Genomic DNA, 22,928 nt, shown 5'->3' on the forward strand with positions numbered 1-22,928 from the left:
GATGTGTAATGCTATTATATGCATGTTTTGTAATAATTTTTATTAGTTATTTGAATAATATGATTTCTTTTCTTTTCAGTTTGTTTTGACCATGTTGGCCTGCTCTAACTATTCAATGGTTTTAGTGCCTTTGTATAATTGCTTTGGAACTGAAGCTATCTCACACATTATTTCTCAAGGTTAGTTTATTCATGGTGATTGATTCATGGTCAATGATTTCTTCCTTTAATATTTGTTGCTTTATTATTTCTAGTATGAAACTATTCTGCATGGACTTTTAAATTAGTTGTTGATTTAATCAACTATTTATGCTTGGTCTTTTCTTTTTAATATTGAATTCTTATAATTTGACTTTTTTTTCTTTCTTATTTATTGTTTAAGGTGAGATTAATATTTCCTCTTCTTTTGAGTCAGTTAATGAGTTTAGTTCAAATAAATATCTTGCTTTACTATCTCTTACTTACTTATGTTTATCATATATATTTACATAGCTGCCAACTCTTCTGGATTTACCAGTAGACTGCTGGATTTGGCCAGTTTCTCCTGGTCTACTAGTATATTTTAGGTTGGTTTTTGTATAGTTTAGAAAATTCCCTAAAACTGAATAGGGTTCCTTAAAAAAACCGATTGAAGTAGAATTTTTACACAACTTATTGCTTGCTTGAATATTTGAATAAATATTACTTATGGATAGTGCAGTAAGCATGCATATATATATATAATTGTTATTATTTTTTATTTTTTTAGTCTAAAATTTTCAGTTTATTTTTATTCAAAATTCCTTTTTTAAACTTATTTATAAAAAATAAAAACTCAATTCTCAATAATAAATTATTTGTTTATTAGTATTCAAAATTATGAGTTAACATAATGAAAAACATTACAAATTTTAGTTCATTTAATGTCAATCATAAATGGAAAATATTGCAAACCATTTATAGTGTTTAGTGTAATAAATGTGTAAAGAAAAAGTATCTATTAGTTAATATTTCTTCATACCAATATTTATTTGAAATTTGCAATAGAGTCCATGGCTTCTTTAATTGAATATTTTAAAGTTGGATTTCAATAATTTCAAAATGAAAACAACTATGAATATGTGTCTTATCATTATTTGTATTCAAAAGTAATTTCGTAGATGAACTATTAATTCAAACAAAAGAATATTAGTATTCCTAAATGGGATATTCTGAACACACAAATAAAAAAGATCGGAATAAAAAACCTAAAAATAAAAGCAATTAACAACAAGGTATTTTTTATCAGGAAAATCAGAAATTTTAAAGACAACTAGGAACTCTGATATTAAACTTAAAGCTCTATTATGTTAATATAAAATAATTAATACTTTATTATTGTACTAAAACTTTTATATTCAACCCATGTTATTTTCGTACCTTTTCACCGTTCCATTATTTTCAAGTATTTTCCCATTACGTATTATTAATATGAAATGTATGATATAGTGCCTTAAGTATATTATTATTTATATTAATTTAATGGATTAAAAAAACGAGATGTATTTTTCATACAGCCATTATCTCTTTTTAACATGCATTACTAAAATGAAATTTAAGTGTTTATTTGCATGTTAAGTGGAGTTGTAAAGTAATATAAAAACATAAAGAAATCAGTTCCTTTTTTTAATTATTATGTTTGCATGAAACAAAAAAGGATACATTTGAATTGTTTATTGTAAACATTAATAGTTAAATTTGAATGGTTTACTTAATTTCAATTAAAGGATTAAAATATTGTTTTAAACAAACTCCAAAAAATTCAATTAAAGCAAACAAATAAAAACGAAACTTGGTTTAAATTTGAAGAAAAAAAAAAACTTTTTAAAAAAAATATAAGCGGCTTTTTACTATCCTTATTGTGCAACCAATAACGTTTAAAGCTATTTGTCTTCATTTCATTGTGTCTAATATTATTTTATTATTATTTATGTGTATTTGCTTATAACAGCAAGCTTGCTGTAACAATGATTTTGTATGCTATTGGGAAATATCATTATAGCAGACTTTTACTGTATATATGATACCATGAATGACCAAAATCAAGAGAATGCAGACATTCACCAGTGAATGTCAGCAATTACATTGTCGCTTTAGTGAATGTGCAACATATTTGTTATATCCGATTTGACATTATTATATTTATTGGATATTTTAATGTTTGCTGAGGATAGATTAGGAGAAACATCAGTGTTCAGAGTACCGGTTCTGAACTTCAAAAAAACATTGATGTAGGACATACCAGGCAATTGTATACCGATCAATTTCAGTTAACTGGACCTATTATATATTTCAGACATTTACTAAAGCAACTATGTGATTGTCATCATTCACCGGATGGAAGTCAATAACCACCAATATCGGTCATATGCATTTTTCTAAAAAAAAAAATTTTATATAATAAGTTTTCGAATCTTATTATTAGTGGAAATGGAGGCAGTGATTTGTGAAACTCCAGAACATGCTGCTGGAATAATTAAAAATCAAGAAAAGTATCCTAAACTGAAGCATATTATCTTGATTGATGATGATGAAGATGAATTGAAGAATAGTGGAAGTAGATTCAATATCATGAGTTTGAAAGAACTTGAGGTGCATAAATATTGAATACTTTGAATGTTGAATTTTGTTTCACATATTTGGTATAATATTTAAAATTGTTTTACATAATATATTTGTTCTAGTCTACATTGTTTGTTAGGTTTACAATATTTTTATTTCTAAGCACAACTTTTTTTTTATTGAATAAAAAAGTTAAGTTAATTAAAAAAAATTAATAAAGTTAATTTTGAGTATCTTTTAGCATTAAGTTTAAACAATAATAAAAAAGAGAATACTTAATATTTTATACTATAATGTATACAAACTATTATAGATATCTGCAACTTATAAAAGAAAATGTTCGTGAATTAACTAAATCAGTTATTGTTCTTATTAATAAGAAATTAGTTTATAAATAATCTTTTCAATATTAACACTACCTTGTAAAGTTTTATTTGCTTAATGAATTATCAAAGAAGATTTTTATCTTGTTAAAGATTTGACTTTTAGTAAATTGAAGTTAAAGTTATAAACATAAATGAAAATATTCTCTATTTTCTAAAATATATATCGTCAGTTATCAGTTCAGCCTTTGTCCGTTTCAACTTTTTAAGGCATAATAGCTACCTACGAACTAAAAGATTTTTTTTTTTTTTTTTAGCAGGAATAAAAAAATAAATAAAAACATTTAAAAAATCAGTTATCAGTTCAACCTTTGTTCGTTTCAACTTTTTAAGGCATAATAGCTACCTACGAACTAAAAGATTTTTTTAGCAGGAATAAAAAAATAAATAAAAACATTTAAAAAACGATTTTCATGCATTTATTAAAAATATCATTGCTTTAAATGTTTTTCAGCTAAAAATGTTCATGGAACTTATAATGGTCGCTTCTAGACCAAGGTGATTTAAATGTTTGTAGTGACAATTCATGACTGTAGAAAATTATCTTAAGTCAATTTCACTTCTACAAAATTATTTTAAAATTTGGATTTTGGATGATGGTCCGTAGCTCCAAAACATTTTTCAATTGAAGAATATTGATATTCTTTTCAATTGAAGATCAGTATTCTTCAATTGAAAAATATTCAATTAATTAGGTACTGCTTGAATTTTATTGCTAATAGATTATTTTATTATTATATTTGTAGTACCTTGGTGTCTGCAATTTTATTAATTCCAAATATGTAAAAAAAATATTTTTAATGTAGAAGCAAATTAAATTTGTGAAAATTCATATTACTTTGTAAGTTTTTTTAAATATTTATTTTGTAATATATATATAAATTATTAGTATGTATAAAAATTAGTTTTAATATATATTTTGTCATTAAAATTAATTGATCATTTTGTAGTTACAGGGATGAGATATTTCCGCTTTTTAGCTGATTTTCGCTTTTTTCACTTTTATCTCTTGAATTTCAGCTTTTTTATCAAAAATTCAGATTTTTCTAAAAATTTCACTTTTTTTATAAGTATTCCGCTTTTTCAGAAAATTCACCCATTTTCAAAGAGAAACAGAAAATTCAAACTACATAGCTACCAATCCTTTCTCATTTTTACTTATTTTAGCTATTTTCTCCCCTTTTACTCGCAGCAGATAAGATTTTCCAAATTTTTTACACGCCCTCCAGATAGATCCGATTTTTGTAGTTCAAACGACGTTGTTTCTGACAAGCCTTTTAGAGGTCCCAAACCTGGAATCTGCCAATATCTCGATTCTTATTCACACGATTTTAATATCAAACATAGCTTTTCATATTTGCGTGTTGAGATTCTTATTCGCGTGATTTGAATATTGTACATTGTGATGATTCGTATTTACGCCTTTTTAAATACCTATGAAGCGATTAGTTACAAGTTTAAAATTCAATGTCTTGATTTGCTCATGCTTTTTATAATATCAAACATTGATTTTCATTTATACGTGATTTTAAAATAAGGCATTGGGATTCGCATTCACGCATTCTAAAAATTATGCATCATAATTCTTATTTATGCAATCTAAAAATTACGCATCATGATTCGTATTTACGCGATCTAAAAATTATGAATCGGGATTTGTATTTACGCGTTTTAAAAATTCTATATCCCAGTTTGTATTTTCTCATTTTCAAAATCGTATATCTAGTTTCATATTCATGTGATTTCAAAATCCATAATTGTTATTCATATTCACACAATTTTAAGATCAACTCTCGCGATTCTTGTAAGAAGTAAATTTTTTTTAAAAATTAGTTACTATAAAAGTGACTGTTTTTCTAACGACGATTATTAGTATGTATATGTAAGTGTTACAACATCAGAGAAACTGGAAGGGAATATATTCAAAACTTACATTCTGTGCTAGCAAAGAAGAAAAAATAGGATTTGTCACAAGATGTTTGAAAATGGACTAACGACTAAATATAGCAAACATAAAAGATATAGCAAACAAAAGCAATCACTTAAAAAGGGATTTAATTAAAAAAAAATTTTGGGGGAAAAAGAGTTAATTAACTCATCATCAAAATTTTATTTATAATTGCTGTTATTTATGCTATAAAATGCAAAATTCTTATCAAATAAAAAACAATTATCTAAACAGTTGCTGATTGTCATGTAATTTTTCAAACTAAAATAGCAATTTTTGTATGTTAAGGAGTTACTATATATTTCTACTTCACTGTTATTGATATGTTTCAGAGGGCTCTAGTTAGATTAGACTATAATATGAACATAATGATTCGGTCCATTGTTAAAGTTTTTTTTTCCAATATAATTTAAAAAGTAATATTACTGATATATTTGCTATAAATCACATAACAGTATTTATTAAAAGAAATGAAATATTAATGTATATTCTCAGTAGTTTTAATTTGCTAAACCAGGTAGTTTTTCAAGTAATAATTGTCTCTTATGTGAACTGAGGAAAAATATAATTTCCAGCTTTATTTTTTCATTTGGTAATTTTTATTTTCACTAAATGTTAAGTATCAATGTAGTCGTTTTTATAATAATAGATTAGTACGCAATTGTATGTCAACACATTATTTATTACCTTAAACTGTCTGGAATTTATTATTAAAGGGCTATTAAAATTTACTATCGTGGAAATTCAGCTTTTTTGCCTTTTGGCTAATCTCATCCCTGGTAGTTAAAAATATTGTTGCTCACTTTATTATTCTTGGAGGCCAGTACTATCATTGATTATCCATAAAGTTTGGGTACCAAATTGAACATTTTTGGAATTTTTGTTATTTGATACGAAAATAAGCTTCAAATGCTTTCCTTTTATCATTGTAAAAATAATAATTGATGCAAATTTTATTATGTTGCTAAAATACCAGTTTAATAGTAAAAACAAAAAAACATTTAAGCTAGTTTGATTTTTTATAATGTTATATTAAAATGTTTATATGTAATATTGAAAAGCTGCAAAAAAGCAATACTGCTTCCAAGTAATTGATATCATTTTGCTGTATTTATTATTTATTTTAATATCAGTGTATAATATATGTTTCTTAAAGTTGTACTTTTATCTTGTAAAACTGTTATTTAATTTTTGAGTGCATGACTTTATGCTGTTCACTTAAGATATTCTAATTAACTACTATTACCCTTTAATAAATTAGCAAATATGCTTTTTTTTCTTAGATCTCTGAGATCCATTTTACATTCACTTATAAAATTTTCATCTTACAAGATATTTCTAATTTTTTTTTCTTTTGTGCATAAAAATTTTTTTTTAAAAATTTCATATTTCATCAGAAATAACAATTTAAAAAACATATTAATTTTATTCTAAAGAATAATGCTTATGCACTTTAGTACAATAAATATATGCTATTTTTATTTCGATCAAAATTTAAGTCTAATCTTCTTTTGTATTTAATTTGCTAAGGTACAATGTTTTCCATTATTTTAAAATGTATAATTCTTTTTTAAACTTTAATTAAACTTAAACACAATTTAATTTAAACTTTATATTTCTTAATAGCTATTTTACTTTTCAGGCTAGTGGTAAACTTGATGAAAGGAAAGAAGTTGTAAGTTTTATTCTAGTTGTTGAATCAATTTTATTTTTGCATTTCTTTTATTTAAAATCATTTACTCTTTTGTGGTATCATTTTAGAAACCCAGAGCCGATGATATCTTCTGTTTGTGTTACACCAGTGGAACGACTGGTAAGTACGTTACTGTATCAGGTGTAATCATTTGTTTAAATGTCAATTTTTAATGTTTAAGAACATTATTCGTCTCATAATTAACTTAATGTGGATGATTTTAACATTCATTTACCTATAGTTGAGCTTTTTAGTTGAAAATTCAATTAATATTTTTTAAGAAAATGAATTATATCTAGAATTCTGAAGAAATAATAGGAATTTTGTAATAAAAAAACATTTTGTAAAAAGCCCATAATTTTAAACCAGAATTCTTGTTTTATAATGTGGGGACTACAATGACAATAAACTGGAAAACCTTATCTTTTTTTTAATTTCAAGAGAGATTTTATTCTTAATTACACCATTTGCTTTATAATAATTTAAAAACTTTATAAGCATTGTTTGTTTTACATTTTAAAATGTAATTTGTAGCTTTGTTGGCATTTTTTATAGACGAATAATTTCCTTGTCCCTCAAACCATTAAAATTTTCATCGAATTAACTAATTAATTTTAATTAACTTATTACTCAGGTTAAAAATTTGTTACTATATTTTACTCCCTTAAAATTTAGTATTCTTGTGTTACAAAAAATTTTCTTATTCTAAAATAATGTTATTTTATTATTACAGTGGAAAGTCGCGTATCCGGAATCTGCGGGACTTTCCGAAGTCCGTACATTTGATTTTTCTGTATAATTGACCTCCAAGGTAAACAAAGCTTAAAATGATCTGAATCTAAGAAGCAGAAAATAAATAAACATTATTTTTCGGGCAATAATGTTTTAGTATTAGAATGATATCTAATCAATCATAAACAAAATATTAGAAAAAAAATAATTATTGCTATTCTAAAAATAAATATAGAAAACGAAAAAAATTCCCAGTTATGAAAATATTAATTGCTCTCTCCACCATTTTGAACTAGAACGATTCAAGCAAGAAGGGGAAATTCCCGTCATTCAATAAGGTGGGTAGGTGGAGAAGAAAAATTCATTTCCTCCTTACTTGTCATTCAAGTTGAGGGCGGGGTAGTGACAAATTCTTATTTTCTCTCCCATCATTGGCTATCAATCAAGCATAAAGGCGTGGCATGCTAATTGGGTTCTCTTTATTTTTTCTTGTGTGACTAAAGGGGATTCCCCCTCCACTTTAACATTCAAAAAGGTTCCAGGAAATGCCTCTTTTACTAGCCAGCTGCATAGGAAAGAAGGGGGAGGGAGGGGACTCAGTTGTGCTCTTTTGAAAACAACCCCCCCCCCTTTCCTGCATTCCAGAGGAGGAGCGTCATGGTCTTAGTAGATCTTCTGTTCTCTTTTCTGTTGATTTATGGGTTCAATGCATAGATCTCTAGAAGCTGAGAAGGGGAAAAACCTGTCAAAAGACTTCGTTTTTTTTTTTTTTTTTAAAAGGAGAGGGGAAGATGAAGAAATGTTTGTTTATTTTGATTGTTAAAAAGTGTCCGGGAAATCGACCCTTCCGGAAAAGGGACGTCCGGATATGGGACGTTACACTGTATTTAAATTCTGACAAAACTAAAGAAAGAATAAATATGTAAAAACATAACTGATTGAACAAACAAAATTTCAATAGTAAAGTAATTATAGACCCTTTAGTAATTATTCCCTCTTTTAAATGCATTATAGGTAGGGAAAGTAGCATTAGTTCTTGCCAAAAACAGTTGTTGTTTTAAAAACTATTTCTTTTCTTTAGTTTAATTATCCTTATTTTATAAAAATAATGTATTTCTTAAATATAAATTAAAATGAATGGGACAGTAATTACATTCTTTAAAGAGAAACACAGATTTAAGATAAAATTAATCTCATTGACCCTGAAAGAAATGGTATTGCAATTTAACTTTATTGTTTTGTGGAAAAGAATGTGTTTTGTAACCTGGAAGTTGAATTTTTTGTGCTCTTCAGCCAGCAGAAATGCAACCACTTAGTTGAAATTTGACTTGCTGAAAGTGCCATTTGATTTGAATGTATGAACTTAATGCAAAATTTTTAAAATAGAAATTTTTCAAAATCCTAATTTTTTTTTTTAAGTTATTTTAATTTTAAGTGATTTTTTTGTGAAGTTTTCTCACTTTTTTGCTTTTAGCAATAAATATTTATCCATTGCTGTAAAAAAAATTAATTAACTCTCTTGAGATAAGTTTGTACTTAAGCTGATGATGAAAGTAACAGAATAAATAAAAGTGAAAAATTTGTGTTTTCCAGGTATAAATCTTAACATTCAATATAAAAACTTAATTCATGAGAGATAAAAGCTGTTTTTGATTTAAACTTTTATAAATCTCTTTAACGAGTGAAATTACTTCCAATTTATTTCTGATTATGTCACTCATTCTATATTACTAAGTATTTTTTTTTATGTTCATTATTGTTCAAAGTAAGGTAATCTTTTATTTTGTTGCAATTAACAGAATGCTCTCAGATAAAATTATATATTTTATTAACTAAATAATCTTTTCCTTTAAAAATATCAACATTTTATGGAAGAAAAAAAAATGACTATGGAAATTGGTGAAAGGAGCCTAGTAATGTATTAAAGTCCCGCAATGTTAGACAAAAAGAACATGGTTCCCAGGAGAACACCGAAATCAAGCATCACTGGCTGCTGCCAGTTAGCAAGTGTGTGACCACTTTATTCAGCCTGTGTAGGGATCGAGGGTGTGCGATATCGGTCCTCGTTTAACAGTTCTAACGTAAAGTGCTTGACTTCACGCGCAGGTTGTTTGTCTACCAAAGTAGGGGTGCCATCCCCTCTGCAGAGGATCGAAATTGCAATGGCATGCATGTCTTCAGATCATCCTCGAGGAATGTTTCCCATATCGTCACCAATATCCCATTGTGTAGCTGTAGTGGGATGTAAATAAAGTACCTACCTGCCTAATATATTAAAAAAGTTTTAAATAACATAATGGTTATAAAATATAATTTATTTCTAATTTTTTCATATTTCTAAAATAATTTATGCTAAATATCAATTTTGCTATAAATTGGAATTGATGTTTGTATAATTAATCATGTTGATAATATTCCAGGTGAACCAAAAGGTGTTGTGGTCAGCCATCGTAATGTTCTTTCTTGCATAGGCTCCTTGTCTACTGTTTTATCGGTATAGTATTATATTGCTGGTAAATCATTAGAAAATCATTGTAATTCTGTTGTATTATATTTAGAAGTTGTAGATTAACCATTGCATGTCAGCATTTTACAAACATAGAGTTGTTAGAGATTAAGTTAAAGGTATTTATATTACAAGATTATTCATCAACTTGTTTATTCTATTATTTATTTTAAAGCATTAAATATGTGTACAATATTGCACAATATTATTAAATATGAAAGAAATTTCTTCAATTACTGAAAATAGATTTTTCATTATGTTTAAGAAAAATTTACTAAATGTCGCAAATAGCATTATTGTTGCCAATAAAAATTAAAAACCTAGGCTTTTTAAGATTATTTTTATTTATTATTATTAATATTCATGTTGATACATTGCTCATATTAAAACATTCATTGATTGATGAGCATGCTTTTTCATAATACACAAAAGTAAAAATTGTTGCCATGATTTACCTAAGAATCATTTGTTTTATTCAGGATTCTGTGAGTAATGACACATTGATTTGCTACTTACCCTGTGCACATATCTATGAAATAATTAATGAGGTATGTTTTTGTGATTTTATTTATGTATAACATCTTTACAGATTTATGTTATTCAGTAATTTAGTATAATCTTTCATAACACATTTACATTATTCAGTAATTTAGTATAATCTTTCATAACACATTTATGTTATTCAGTAATTTAGTATAATATTTCATAACGCATTACNATGAACATGCTTATTCATAATATACAAAAGTAAAAAATGTTGCCATGATTTACCTAAGAATCATTTGTTTTATTCAGGATTCTGTGAGTAATGACACATTGATTTGCTACTTACCTTGTGCACATATCTATGAAATAATTAATGAGGTATGTTTTTGTGATTTTATTTATGTATAATATCTTTACAGATTTATGTTATTCAGTAATTTAGTATAATCTTTCATAACACATTACTTTTCTGATGATTATGTTTTCTATAATATTGTGCTTAACATAATTTAATAGGGAATTCATTATTGGATTAAAATGTACCAACGCAAAGTTTGCTTTTCATACAATTTCATTATTACGTGAAATCAGAATGTCTTGAAAAAAATTCGAATAATCGAATAAATGTTTGTAAAAGTTGAAGAAAGTTGTCTGAAATTTTAAAAATTTTTGAAATTGTATTTTGTGAAAAAAATATGATTGAATATTTGATATCAAATGATAGTTGGAATCAATTTAAATTCATGTTCTCTTTATCTAACTTTAAAATAAATCTTTGAAGTAGTTATACTTTTAAATATTATGTGTTGCATACCAACTTTTTCTGAAAATCTAAACCTAGAAAAGACATTTAAACTGTTTAATAATTTATATCTTATAAAAACTTATTGAGTTGTACCATCATTTATTTTTCTTGTGATAAGTACTCTTTTAATAATTTATTATAATCAATTATTTTATTATTTCTACCAAAAAGTTAAAATATTAAGCATTTTTGAAATAAACTTGCTTAAATGAGATTATACCTTTTATTTGTTCATTTTTTTTAATTTATGTTTAATATGAAACTTTTTGGTATGAAATAATGAACATATTAAGGTAGAAAAAAATTAAAATTTTTCTTCTTAAAACTATTTCTGCCTTTTTCATAAATTCTTATTACAGTATCAAAGTAAATTTTTAAAATCACACTGCATTAAAATGAAATTAGAAAAATTCTTATAAAGTTTCAGGACTCTCTAAAGTCTTAAGATGTGGTCTGAAAATATCAGGGAATTTCTATCTATGTTAGCAATGGTATATTTTGGGATTTTATGGTTATTTATCGTTCTTATTTCGCTTGATTTTTAATCTTTTTGTTTTGATTTTTGTGCAATCAGAATATTTTTGAAAATGCAAATGTGGGTTTTAAAATAATCTATTTGAAGAATAGAAATATTTGAAATTTAGATCTAACATCTTTTTTAATAATGCCAGTAAAATTTGCTGAATTCAATACTTCAAACTTATGAAATGTCTGTTAATAGTCTACATGGTTCAGGCCTACAGTCTTTTGTATTGTTCCAATTTTTTTTTAAAGTTCAGTTATTGTATGAAAAAGAAACTCAATTAATAATTTTTAATTATAAAATTTTAATGGTAGTAAAATCATGGGTCACATTCTTATTTATTTTTTTCAGTATATTCAGTAAATAATCTCTGTGGAGTTTAGTTGTTTCCCAATTGATTCATCTCATTTTAAAAATGATTATAATCAATTAGTTGTAAATTTCAATTCTCAATGAAGTAGTTATAGAATTTTTAAATGCTGATTAATTATGAGTTTTTCAGTGCTAATCAGATCTCCATTAATATAATTATAGTAGAAACTGTTAAAACTTTGCTCTGAACAACGTAATTTGCGACTTAAAAAATATCTTGTTTTATTTATTTATTTTTTGCTATAAAATTTACCATTGTTATACCTAAATGGAGCAAAAAATCCTTTTTCTAGTTTGTCAGTTGCCATTTTTTAAAGTATTCTGGCGTATGTATTTTAGTTTAAAAAATATCACGGTCTATTTGTAAAATTTTTGTCTTGTGAAGCTTTTATCATGTGAAGAATAAATACTAAGAAAATTCAGGGTGTATTTCTTTTCATTGCAGATTTTTTTTTTCGTGTCTTATAGAATAACTGTTTATTTAAAATGGGATGAACATTATATGAGAAACTACACTTAATAATATATAACAAATAAAGTTTGCTTTTTTTTTTTTTCATTTTTTAACTTTTTTATCCACAATCATGTGTCAAATGTATTATTATTATTTTTTTGTTTTTTTTTGTTTTGTAAATATAATTTAAATGTAGGTGCTGAACCTAATGTAATTTAAGATTTTTACTTTTGAAAACATTAAAAAATTATTTAACTTTTTGAAATTAAATCTTTTTACAGTGTCTTAATCAAATATCCTTAAAAAAGTTACAAATATTTTCCTAAAGTCCTTAAAATGGTTTTTAGGATAGGACAAGTGTGAAAATCTTAAAAATCTTTTTTTTTTTTNCCAAAAAGAGATTTTAACTGAGACGAAATGCAATTTCTGGTGAGACAATTTGATATTTTGCGAGTAGCATCCCTGATGGTGATTAATTATTATGAGTTTTTCACTGCTAATCAGATCTCCATTAATATAATTATAGTAGAAACTGTTAAAACTTTGCTCTGAACAGCGTAATTTGCGACTTAAAAAATATCTTGTTTTATTTATTTATTTTTTGCCATAAAATTTACCATTGTTATACCTAAATAGAGCAAAAAATCCTTTTTCTAGTTTGTCAGTTGCCATTTTTTAAAGTAATCTGGCGTATGTATTTTAGTTTTAAAAATATCACGGTCTATTTGTAAAATTTTTGTCTCATGAGGTTTTTATCACGTGAAGAATAAATACTAAGAAAATTCAGGGTGTATTTCTTTTCATTGCAGAATTTTTTTTCGCGTCTTATAGAATAACTGTTTATTTAAAATGGGATAAACATTATATGAGAAAGTACTCTTAATAATATATAACAAATAAAGTTTGCTTTTTTTTTTCATTTTTTAACTTTTTTTATCCACAATCATGTGCCAAATGTAGAATTTTTTTTTTTTTNAGGAATTTTTTTTTTTTTTTTGTAAATATAATTTAAATGTAGGTGTTGAACCTAATGTAATTTAAGATTTTTACTTTTGAAAACATTAAACAAAATTTTAACTTTTTTAAATTAAATCTTTTTACAGTGTCTTAATCAAATATCCTTAAAAAAGTTACAAATATTTTCTTAAAGTCCTTAAAATGGTTTTTAGGATAGGACAAGTGTGAAAATCTTAAAAATAGTCCTTTTTTTTTTTGTAAAAATAATTTAAATGTTGGTGTTAAACCTAATATAATTTAAGATCTTTACTTTTGAAAATATTAAAAAATTATTTAACTTTTTGAAGCTAGATCTTTTTATATCTTCTTAATCAAATATCCTTTAAAAAGTAAAATAATTTTCTTAAGTCCTAATAATGGTTTGTAGGATATGACGAATGTGAAAATCCTTATTTGTGAATGTGTTTAGCTAATGCTCTTTTATTAGATTTACTATCGTTTTTGTTTATTTAAGATTCTCCCCTTCTTTGTTAGATATTTTGCCTGTATAAAGGTGGAAGACTAGGTTTTTATAGTGGAACAACTGAGGATTTACTGGATGACATGCAGAAGCTGAAGCCTAATGTTGTGCCTTTGGTTCCTAAACTAATGAATCTCATATATTCAGCAGTATGTTACTTTTCTTGCATTCCCTTGTCTATAATTGCATTTTTGTATTACCCGTCTAATTTACTGTGCCATAAAATGTCACTGTTATCATAAATTAATTTTTGGCACTTTCATATTTTGTATTGGAACACTATCACTTATTTTTTATTTTTCTTACTTAATATAAAGTTGACCATTTAAATAGTATGAGTCCCGCAGTGGACTGATCGTTAAGACACTGTTCCCAGTAGAACACTGAAGTCAAGCATCACTCACTGCGGTCAGTGTGTGGGAGGGTGATCACTTTGATCTGCCTGTGTAGGGACCAAGAGTGCATAGTATCGGTCCTCCTTAAACTGTTCTACCATAAAGTGCTCGACTTTGCTCACAGGTCATCATACTACTAATGCAGTGGAGCCATTTCATTTGCAGAGGATCAAAATTGTGATAGCATTTCGACGGATTATCCGCAGGGATGTTTCCCAGCCCATTGTGCAGCTCTAGTGTGACGTAAATGAAGTACCTACCACATTGAATACTATGGCTCAACTATTACAGTTATCCCTTACAATTGAGCATTTACAACTCTGTAGTAAATGCTTAATTGCTAGGGCTAACTGTAAGGAGTGAGTTATGATCATTGATACAGTAGAGAACCAATTAACCGGGATGCTCGGGACCATCCCTATCCCGGATGTCTGAATTTCCCGGTTTTCTGGATCGGCCAAAAGTGCCTTTAATCGATGTTTCATCAAACCGAAATTACAAGGAAAAAGTTAAACATATTTAAAAATGGGGAAAAAAAGAAAACATCTCCTAAATTAAAAAAATTGTAGAAAAATAACATTTAAAAGGATAAAAACATTTGCAAATTTAGACAAGAAAAACAAGTTTAAAAAATACAAAATTTGCATATTTATTTTTTGATAACAATTAAAATCCCCAAATTAACTAATATAAAACAAAATCAATAATTAAAAAACGCAATATATTTCATACCTAATTATACTGGGGGGTTATAAGTTTTATACTAATATATAAAACTTATTAATCTAAATAAAAACAACACTTGAAAATTATGGAATGGAAACGATATTTAAAAAAGGCACTAACATAAGTATTAAAACCTCCAAGAGACAGGATATTGTAAGATAAACGGAATTAAAAAAAAAAACTTAATGATGAAATTTATGAATAAAGGGAATTAATTTATTAAGTATGAAATTTATCCTAAAAGAAAAAACGCAGTAGAATCAGAAAAACAGAATCAAAATCAAAAAAAAACTATCTTCTTTATAAAATAATTACCTGCTTTTATTAACAAATAATTATATGCTTAAATTAATAAACTATCTTCTCCTTTTATTTTATTTTTTTATTAAAAGACTATTTTTAAGGAAAGCAGATGTGATTGCACATCAAGAAAAACTTGCTAATGATATCCAATTTCTAAGAAATCAGAATTTATTCAACAAAAAAATATTGTTTTGTTAATTGATGTCAAAAAGATGAATATAACTGGTGATTAAATAATGCATTATCTGAAATAATAAAACAATTCACCATAATAAATAACAAAACTGAGTAACTGAAGGGGATGATTTAAAATAAATCTCACATTTCACCTTTAAAATCAATACTCTTAGCCAGATGTTTCAAGTTCCTTAACTCAAACATTCATTGCTATGCCTGTGCAATGCATTTTTCCCACCCTCTCGTAAATCAAAGAGAAAACGAAATCAGCTTGCCACTCCTTTAAGTTTGATTGATGGCAGCTTATCAGAAAAAGAAAATAAGCACAGGAGAAAATAAAACATTTGTCCCTTCCCTGCCCCCTCTGGATCTAATGATCTTCAAGGTCAGGGGAAGAATTGAAGTTCCTCTGGGCAAGTGAGGAGAAGAATTCCCCCTTTCCCTCTACTCAGCTTTAAGGATGAGTCAAATTTATGTTTTTTTTTTTTTATAATCGTTATAGTACTTTAAAAAGCGGGAAAACTAAGCAAAATTCTTCCCGGTTTTCAGATTTCCCGGTTATCTGGATACCGGATAAATGGTTCTCTACTGTATTATGTGATGGTCAATAACTTTAATTAATTCATTTGCAGTTTTTACTTGGATTCCTTTTAAATGTGTTTAATTCATTCTTGACTCTGATCTTCCAATTTCTCCAGGAAATATTATCTACACCTGTAGCAAGCATGTGATTTTTTCATGAATCATCCGAGTAATAGTTTTGTTCATGTAATTATAATTATCAGTCTACATAATTTTCAGATTTCATAACAACAACTTCATTCATTTTTTTTAATTTATGCATAAAAACTAGGTGGAATTTGAAGAAATTTTGTCATGATTAACATGAAAATCATTATAATAAAATAATTAGCTTTCTCAATTTATTCTTATGATTTGTAGGTTCGGAAACAAATGGTTCCATTTCCATTTAAAAGGCGTCTGTTTGAACTAGCTCTCCTTCAAAAGCAGAAAGAATTATGTCGGTAAAAGAAATTTATTGTTTTTTTTTTAGTTCTATCTATTTGGAACCATTATTAATTCATACTGATAATTAATTTTTTAATGCAGTGGCATTGCAAGGAAGAACACTGTGTGGGACAAGCTGATATTCTCTAAAATACAAGAACGTCTTGGAGGGAGAGCAAAATTAATTTTCTCATCTTCAGCCCCTGTATGTAAAGAAGTCATGCAATTTTTTCGCTGTTCCATGGGCTGTCTGGTAAGTGTTACTAATGAAAATACAGTCAAACCCCGCTATAGTGAACGAAATGTTCGGTCCCGTGCCTTGCTATACCTGTATAATGTTATTTTTTACGGATATAGTGAAGTTGGATATAATGAACTTTTTTCCGTCTTCGGCTGATTTTTTTAACTTTTTTTTGCAATAATTTTGAAATTTCTACTTCAAAATAAATACATATACCGATTTTTAAAACCATCTACAGGGGGGAATGTAGCGATAAGCATTTTGCAGATGATGCACCTGTAAGGTGTCAGTGGGATCAATATGCATTTTCTGTCAGAGGGAATGAGTAATTATTCATTATTGGTCAAAGGGTTGGACACTAATATGTGTTGATAAGCCCTCATTTCAACTCCTGTTTGCTCAGTTCAGTTAAAGAAATCCTGCAAAGAAGTGTCGCAAATTTAACTATAGCGAGCAGTAAACGTAAGACGTTCTCCATTGATGATAAAATGGACATAATCAGAAAAATTGAAAATGGATGCAATCAAGCTGGTATTTGCAGGGAATATAAACTATCCAAATCTGCAGTTTGTAACAGTAGTTCTGCAGTAATCAGTAGTTGTAATAGGCAATTAATAATTTCCGCTCATGAAAAAAAATTCAGATGGCGGAAAAAAGTTGAGAAAAGCAGATCACAAGGATGTTGAAGAAGCATTGCTGAAAAAGTTCACCAATCGAAGAAGCCACAATCTTTCAGTATCTGGACAAATATCAATGAACTTGCTGAGCGATTTTATGATACTACTTTTATGTAATTGAATGGCAGGTTAGACAGGTTTAAAAAGCGGAATAACAGAAATTCAGGAAAAATTATCTGCGTGTCGGGAAGTGTTTCCATATCTGATGTTGAGGATTGCTCATCAGCTAAAGATTACTATTTTTTTTTGTACGTAAGACGAAGAGTAATGAAAAATAACACATGTTTTGCTACTACATAATATTTTTCAGTCATTTATTTGAATAATGCGTAATAAAAGGGAGCAGTTTAGGAACCATCAGTTAAATTACCTGCATAACGGATGTAGTGAACCAAAATTTCGGTCCCTTGAAGGTTCAATATAGCGGGGTTTGACTGTATAAATATAATTGCTGTCAAAAATTGTTTTTCTTAGATCTGCTATTTCCTGTTTTCCTCTTTCGATTTTTTATAAAATCATTTTCTGTCATTTTTTATATTTCCTGGGGTGTTTAAAAGTAACCACACTGTCAATAATTCTTTTAAAGTCCGAAAAATTTAATTATTCGTATGAGGAACCATTTGAGCAAAAATATCATTACTGAATGAATTCACTGCTGACAAAAATTCTTGTTCATTGTGTTTTCAAGTGCATTCTTGCAAAAAAAAATTTATTTGAAATAATTTACCAAATTAATTGTTTTCAACCTTATTTTTTTATGTTTTTTTTTTTAAATCAGTGTTTTCAAACTTAAGTACAAAGGCTAAAGATTGTGGGGAAAAAAAACATTCTATGGCCTCTGGAATGTATAGTTTTACACTCAATGCATTGCATAGTATCAAAGGAAATTGTTAGATAATTTTGGTGTGCTTTAGGTATCAAATTTCAGTATTTTTCTTTTTGTATAAAACCTTTAATAAAATATACTTTAACTTTTATAATATGTGATAAACTTTTTAGTCATTCAATACTCGTTCTTTGAAGTACATAACTTTGTTCATGCATTGATAATACATATTTAATTTTAACCTTAGTAGAAACTAAATCATTTCATAATGCTTAAAAACAATTGCATATTGCTGTTTTGATGTTATTCACCAGCTTCACAGAGCTTGATGTTGTCCTGATAAGAATTTTTTTTAACATATCGCTTTATTGGAAATCAATCCATATATTATAGGCAACATATACAAGATTGAGAATATGTATAATATGAATACATGAACATTAAGAGTACACAACAATTAAAATACATGACCAATAAACAAGAACAGTGGAACTTAAGGATAACAAAATTATAGTGAACTACTGTAAAAGGTATCCGACAAATGGACGCACAGAAGTCCTTCAAAGAATTCATTAAGCTTCTAGCATTCCAATATAACTTAAGAATACCTCCAATACTTTGAGATTCTTTATTGAGTTCTGGGCATGATAGTAAGTGTTCAGCATTCGTTTTACCTGCTCTGTAGATTTGACATTCACTTGTTGGTATGATGCCAGTGCTGTTTAGATATATTTGCTAAACAATCATGACTGGCTTTACTGATGTGAAATATTTTGTGGTTATTTGTAGTCTTTTTAACCTTTTCTCCTGATTTTTGCGTTTGTTCAGAATGTCTCGTTTCCTACAAATACTAATGCAGGTTTTAAGATAATCGATTTAAAGATTCATAAGTTTATGTTTGTAAAAGATGCTGAATGGTAGTGCTTTGCGCTTTCGTGCCACGGGTCCTGGGTTCAATCCTCGGGCCAGGCAAGGTTGACTCAGCCTTTCATCCCTTCAGTGGATCGATAAAATGAGTTCATGCTTGAGAACTGAACACTGAGGGTTCCGAGTTCGGCTGACCACCCAACCAGAACATCTGCTCTTGCACCCAAGAACCCCAGGTCAAGAAAACTGAGATGGGCATGGTAGTCTTTGGCCCTCTATAGACTGTCACGCCACTATGTTTAGTTTAGTAATGATTGTAAAAATCACAAAATTTCACAACTTAGAGACCATTCACTAATTATATACATGTTTCAGGCCTATAGTCTTACCCACAAAATTCATTGTTTTAAACTTGTTGAGAATTCAATCATTTTATGAGAATAAAACTCAATTAACTGTAAAAAAAGAAGTATTAAATTTTAATGGTGATGAATGCAAGAGTCATGCGTTATTTTCAGCAAATGCAGTAGCAAATCTTATAGGGTCGATTTTTGTTGTTTCACAATTATAGATTTATTTATTTCATCTGATTTTAAGAATTATTGTTTCTAATTAATAATGCATGATGAATTGAGGGATTATTCAATAAATTATTTTTAAACAAAAATGTATATGGGTGTATTCACAATGTTTTCTGTTTGATAATATTGAAACTGTACTTTAAAATTATTTAATTTAAGTAGCCTTAATATAAAAGTAAGAAATATAAAAACAAGAAAATAAGATTACATTTAGCATGAAATAATCTATATCAGTATATATTGAAATTTATACAAGGAAAGACATACAATGGCCACTAGTTTTTTTACTGCCCATGGCAGTTAAGTGTAAAAAAAAGAATATTAATTAAAAGAAATCATTCTGTATGCATATGTAGCTTAAATCAAGAAAAATAGTAAAATATATTATAATTATTATTTTTTATGACTACATAGTTCATTTCAATTACATGCAAGTTATTAAAATAATTTTTTTTTCTTTTTTACTATAATAAAAGTTAATAATATTAAAAAATAAGCAATAACTAATAATTTTTAAACTGTGTTCATCTGCTTAGAATAAAAACAAGAATGTCTGAAGAACATAAAGAATATATTTTGGTGTACAATAAATTTAACTTTCAAAATTTGCATAAAATGTTTTTTTGAGGTAGCTCAAGAAAAGTCTGTATATTTTGTCTATATTGTATTGGCTTTTTTATCTGTATTTTATATATTAGGACAAAACTTATAGTTGTAAACATTATGATTGTATTGTTACTAAATAAATGTGATGCACAGTCTGTCTATATAAAGAACTCTTCTGGGTAGGGGTGTGGGTTAAATACTAAGAACAAGTTTTGAAGGAGATCAGCAATTAAAGAAACAAACAATCTTATTGTTTAAATATCAGCAAAAAGTTCCAGATTTTGTGGCGGGAGGAATTCTTTATATAAACTATATTCAACGAATTTATATTTCAGGTGTTTGAGGTCTATGGTCTTTCTGAAGTTGGTGCTTCTGTGATGACCCTTATGTCTGAAGATAAGACTGGTACTTATTTTGCATTATTTAAATTATTTCTTAAATATGTATGTAACAAATATTTTTTTCAGAACATGATTTTTTTTTAACATAATTTAAAAGCTAATCAGCAATTGTCAGGTTTTTTTACTCCAAAATGCATTTTCAAGGAGAATACAGTAAGCAAAACAAAACATTTTTTTACCAGCATAAGAACTGCGAATTAAGAAAACTAAAATTTTCTTATTACAGTAAACCATCTTAGCATGTATAAATTCCTGTTCATTTAATCAAAAGTTACTTTGAATATTTTTCTTTTATTTATTTATTTCACTGGCACTTTCTCTTTTTGTAAGATGGCAACAAAACAGGAAATTTTATCAATTTGGAAATTTAATTTAACTGTTTTAAAAGTCATGGAAAATGAATTCATTTGATTTTAAGGCACTTTACAAATTTAATATTTGGAAGAAAAAAAACATTTTATCTCGTTATAATTTTAACAAACAAAACTATTTTTATCTTTAATAGCAAGTATGAATGTTTTCTAATATGTTAAGAGTAAACTTTTGAAGACACTCAAATTTGACACTGTGGCAGTATGTATGCACTAAACAATGGTGCTCTCTTTGGTGACAAGACCTAGAGTCACGCTTGCTGATGAGCACCACAAGAAGAATTGATGGCAGAGAAAGCCAGCAACCAAGCAAAAAATTTTAACCTGAAATGTACAAAGATAAATTAATAATAAAATTTACGGTCTACAATATTTAAAGTGTTTGTAACCACCCTGCTTTGAATTTTCATGTTCTGAATGTTTTCCTTAATAACTCTTTCTTTTATGTCCCATAGGTTTTGTAGGTGCACCATTGCCTTGTAACCACATCAAACTAGTGAGCATCCCTGAACTATCTTACCATGCTGAAGACAATGTTGGTGAGGTAAGAGGATACTTTGTTTTACCAGTATCTTGTCCCTTGTTCGTTCGAATCCAGTTGGCTGTAGACCCCCATGTTGTAAGTGGTGACTGGTGCACGTTCAATCTGCACCTAATCACAGTCCTCCATGTTCCCATAACAAATTATACCTCTGGGGATACTGAATTGGAGATTGATCGTGCTTTTGAATTTGCTAATCACTTTGTATATTACATTTTGAGTCTTATTCTATATTTTCTTGACTTTTTATTTTCTAATTTTTGCATGATTGTTTTTTTTTTTTTTTTTTTTTTTTTTTTTTTTTTTTTTTTTTTTTTTTTTGCATTTTTTATTTTATCTTACAGTTTGGTGCTCCTCACAAAATTGTATTGATTTATTTTGCTTTGGCTATATTGATACAATATCCGAAAGCACTTTTTTTTCATTTTAGCTGATGACGAGATTATATCTTTTCCTTGTTTTAGTCTCCGGTTCTCTTTTGTTTTTTTAAAAATTTGACAATATTTTCTTTTGGCAACAGCCTCAAATTGTTGGAGATTCTGTATTAATTTTTTTTTCTATCATGAAAATTTTTAATATAAATGTGATTGAAGAAATAGCACTTATCTAAATTGAATGCAAATTATAGAGGCATTACACTTTTAAATCTTCTCCATACTACTGCATGACAGACTTGCTTCTTATACTTAAAATATTATTGGGAGCTAACAATACGGATTCTGAAAGGGAAAAGCTGATACTATGATTTAGTTTAGAATTCCATATAAACTAGTTAACCTTGTGAAGATTTCAAATGCAGAGTAAAATTTATGTCTGAACTATCAAAACATTTTTGTGCAGAGAGGTTTATTGCAAGGAGACACCCTCTCTTGCGCAATATTTAATATTGCTTTGGAAAAAGCAATTAGAGATGCCTATCTAAATACTAGGGGCACAATTATCCAAAAGTCTGTTCAAATATTGGCTTATGCAAATGATATTGATTTTTATGATTGGATGTACCAAACAGGTTACCTTAGAGGCTTTTACCAGGCTTGAGGCTTCTGCTAAAACATTCGGTTTAACTATTAATCAGGATAAGACAAAATGTATGACAATCAGTAATCAGCAGTTGAGGTTTTACCTCTTATGACTAATGATAATACATTTGAAGGGGTGAGGCAGTTTAAATACGTAGGCGTAATTGTTACAGTCAATAGTTATCAAAACAGAAACTAATAACAAGAATAATTAATAACAGGATAATAACG

The 22,928-nt window shown here is 27.3% G+C and overlaps 1 protein-coding gene across 5 annotated transcripts in view; it reads left to right on the top strand.

The window, feature by feature from the left end:
- LOC107437256 (long-chain-fatty-acid--CoA ligase 5) overlaps nt 1-22,928 on the top strand; it is a 59,538-nt gene that overhangs the window by 24,701 nt on the left and 11,909 nt on the right. For 4 of the 5 annotated variants that reach the window (XM_071178250.1, XM_071178249.1, XM_071178251.1 and 1 more), the window contains 11 exons: nt 80-179; nt 2,443-2,609; nt 6,553-6,585; nt 6,672-6,723; nt 9,756-9,829; nt 10,637-10,705; nt 13,973-14,107; nt 16,502-16,584; nt 16,670-16,820; nt 20,701-20,770; nt 21,593-21,681. In XM_071178250.1, coding sequence (XP_071034351.1) covers nt 80-179; nt 2,443-2,609; nt 6,553-6,585; nt 6,672-6,723; nt 9,756-9,829; nt 10,637-10,705; nt 13,973-14,107; nt 16,502-16,584; nt 16,670-16,820; nt 20,701-20,770; nt 21,593-21,681 — 1,023 coding nt within the window. Of the gene's footprint in view, nt 1-79; nt 180-2,442; nt 2,610-6,552; nt 6,586-6,671; nt 6,724-9,755; nt 9,830-10,320; nt 10,390-10,636; nt 10,706-13,972; nt 14,108-16,501; nt 16,585-16,669; nt 16,821-20,700; nt 20,771-21,592; nt 21,682-22,928 lie in introns of all 5 variants that reach the window. The other variant, XM_071178252.1, reaches the window with a different exon arrangement.

The sequence above is a fragment of the Parasteatoda tepidariorum genome, chromosome 3 (assembly GCF_043381705.1).
Source record: "Parasteatoda tepidariorum isolate YZ-2023 chromosome 3, CAS_Ptep_4.0, whole genome shotgun sequence".
In the NCBI taxonomy this organism is placed as follows: domain Eukaryota; kingdom Metazoa; phylum Arthropoda; class Arachnida; order Araneae; family Theridiidae; genus Parasteatoda; species Parasteatoda tepidariorum.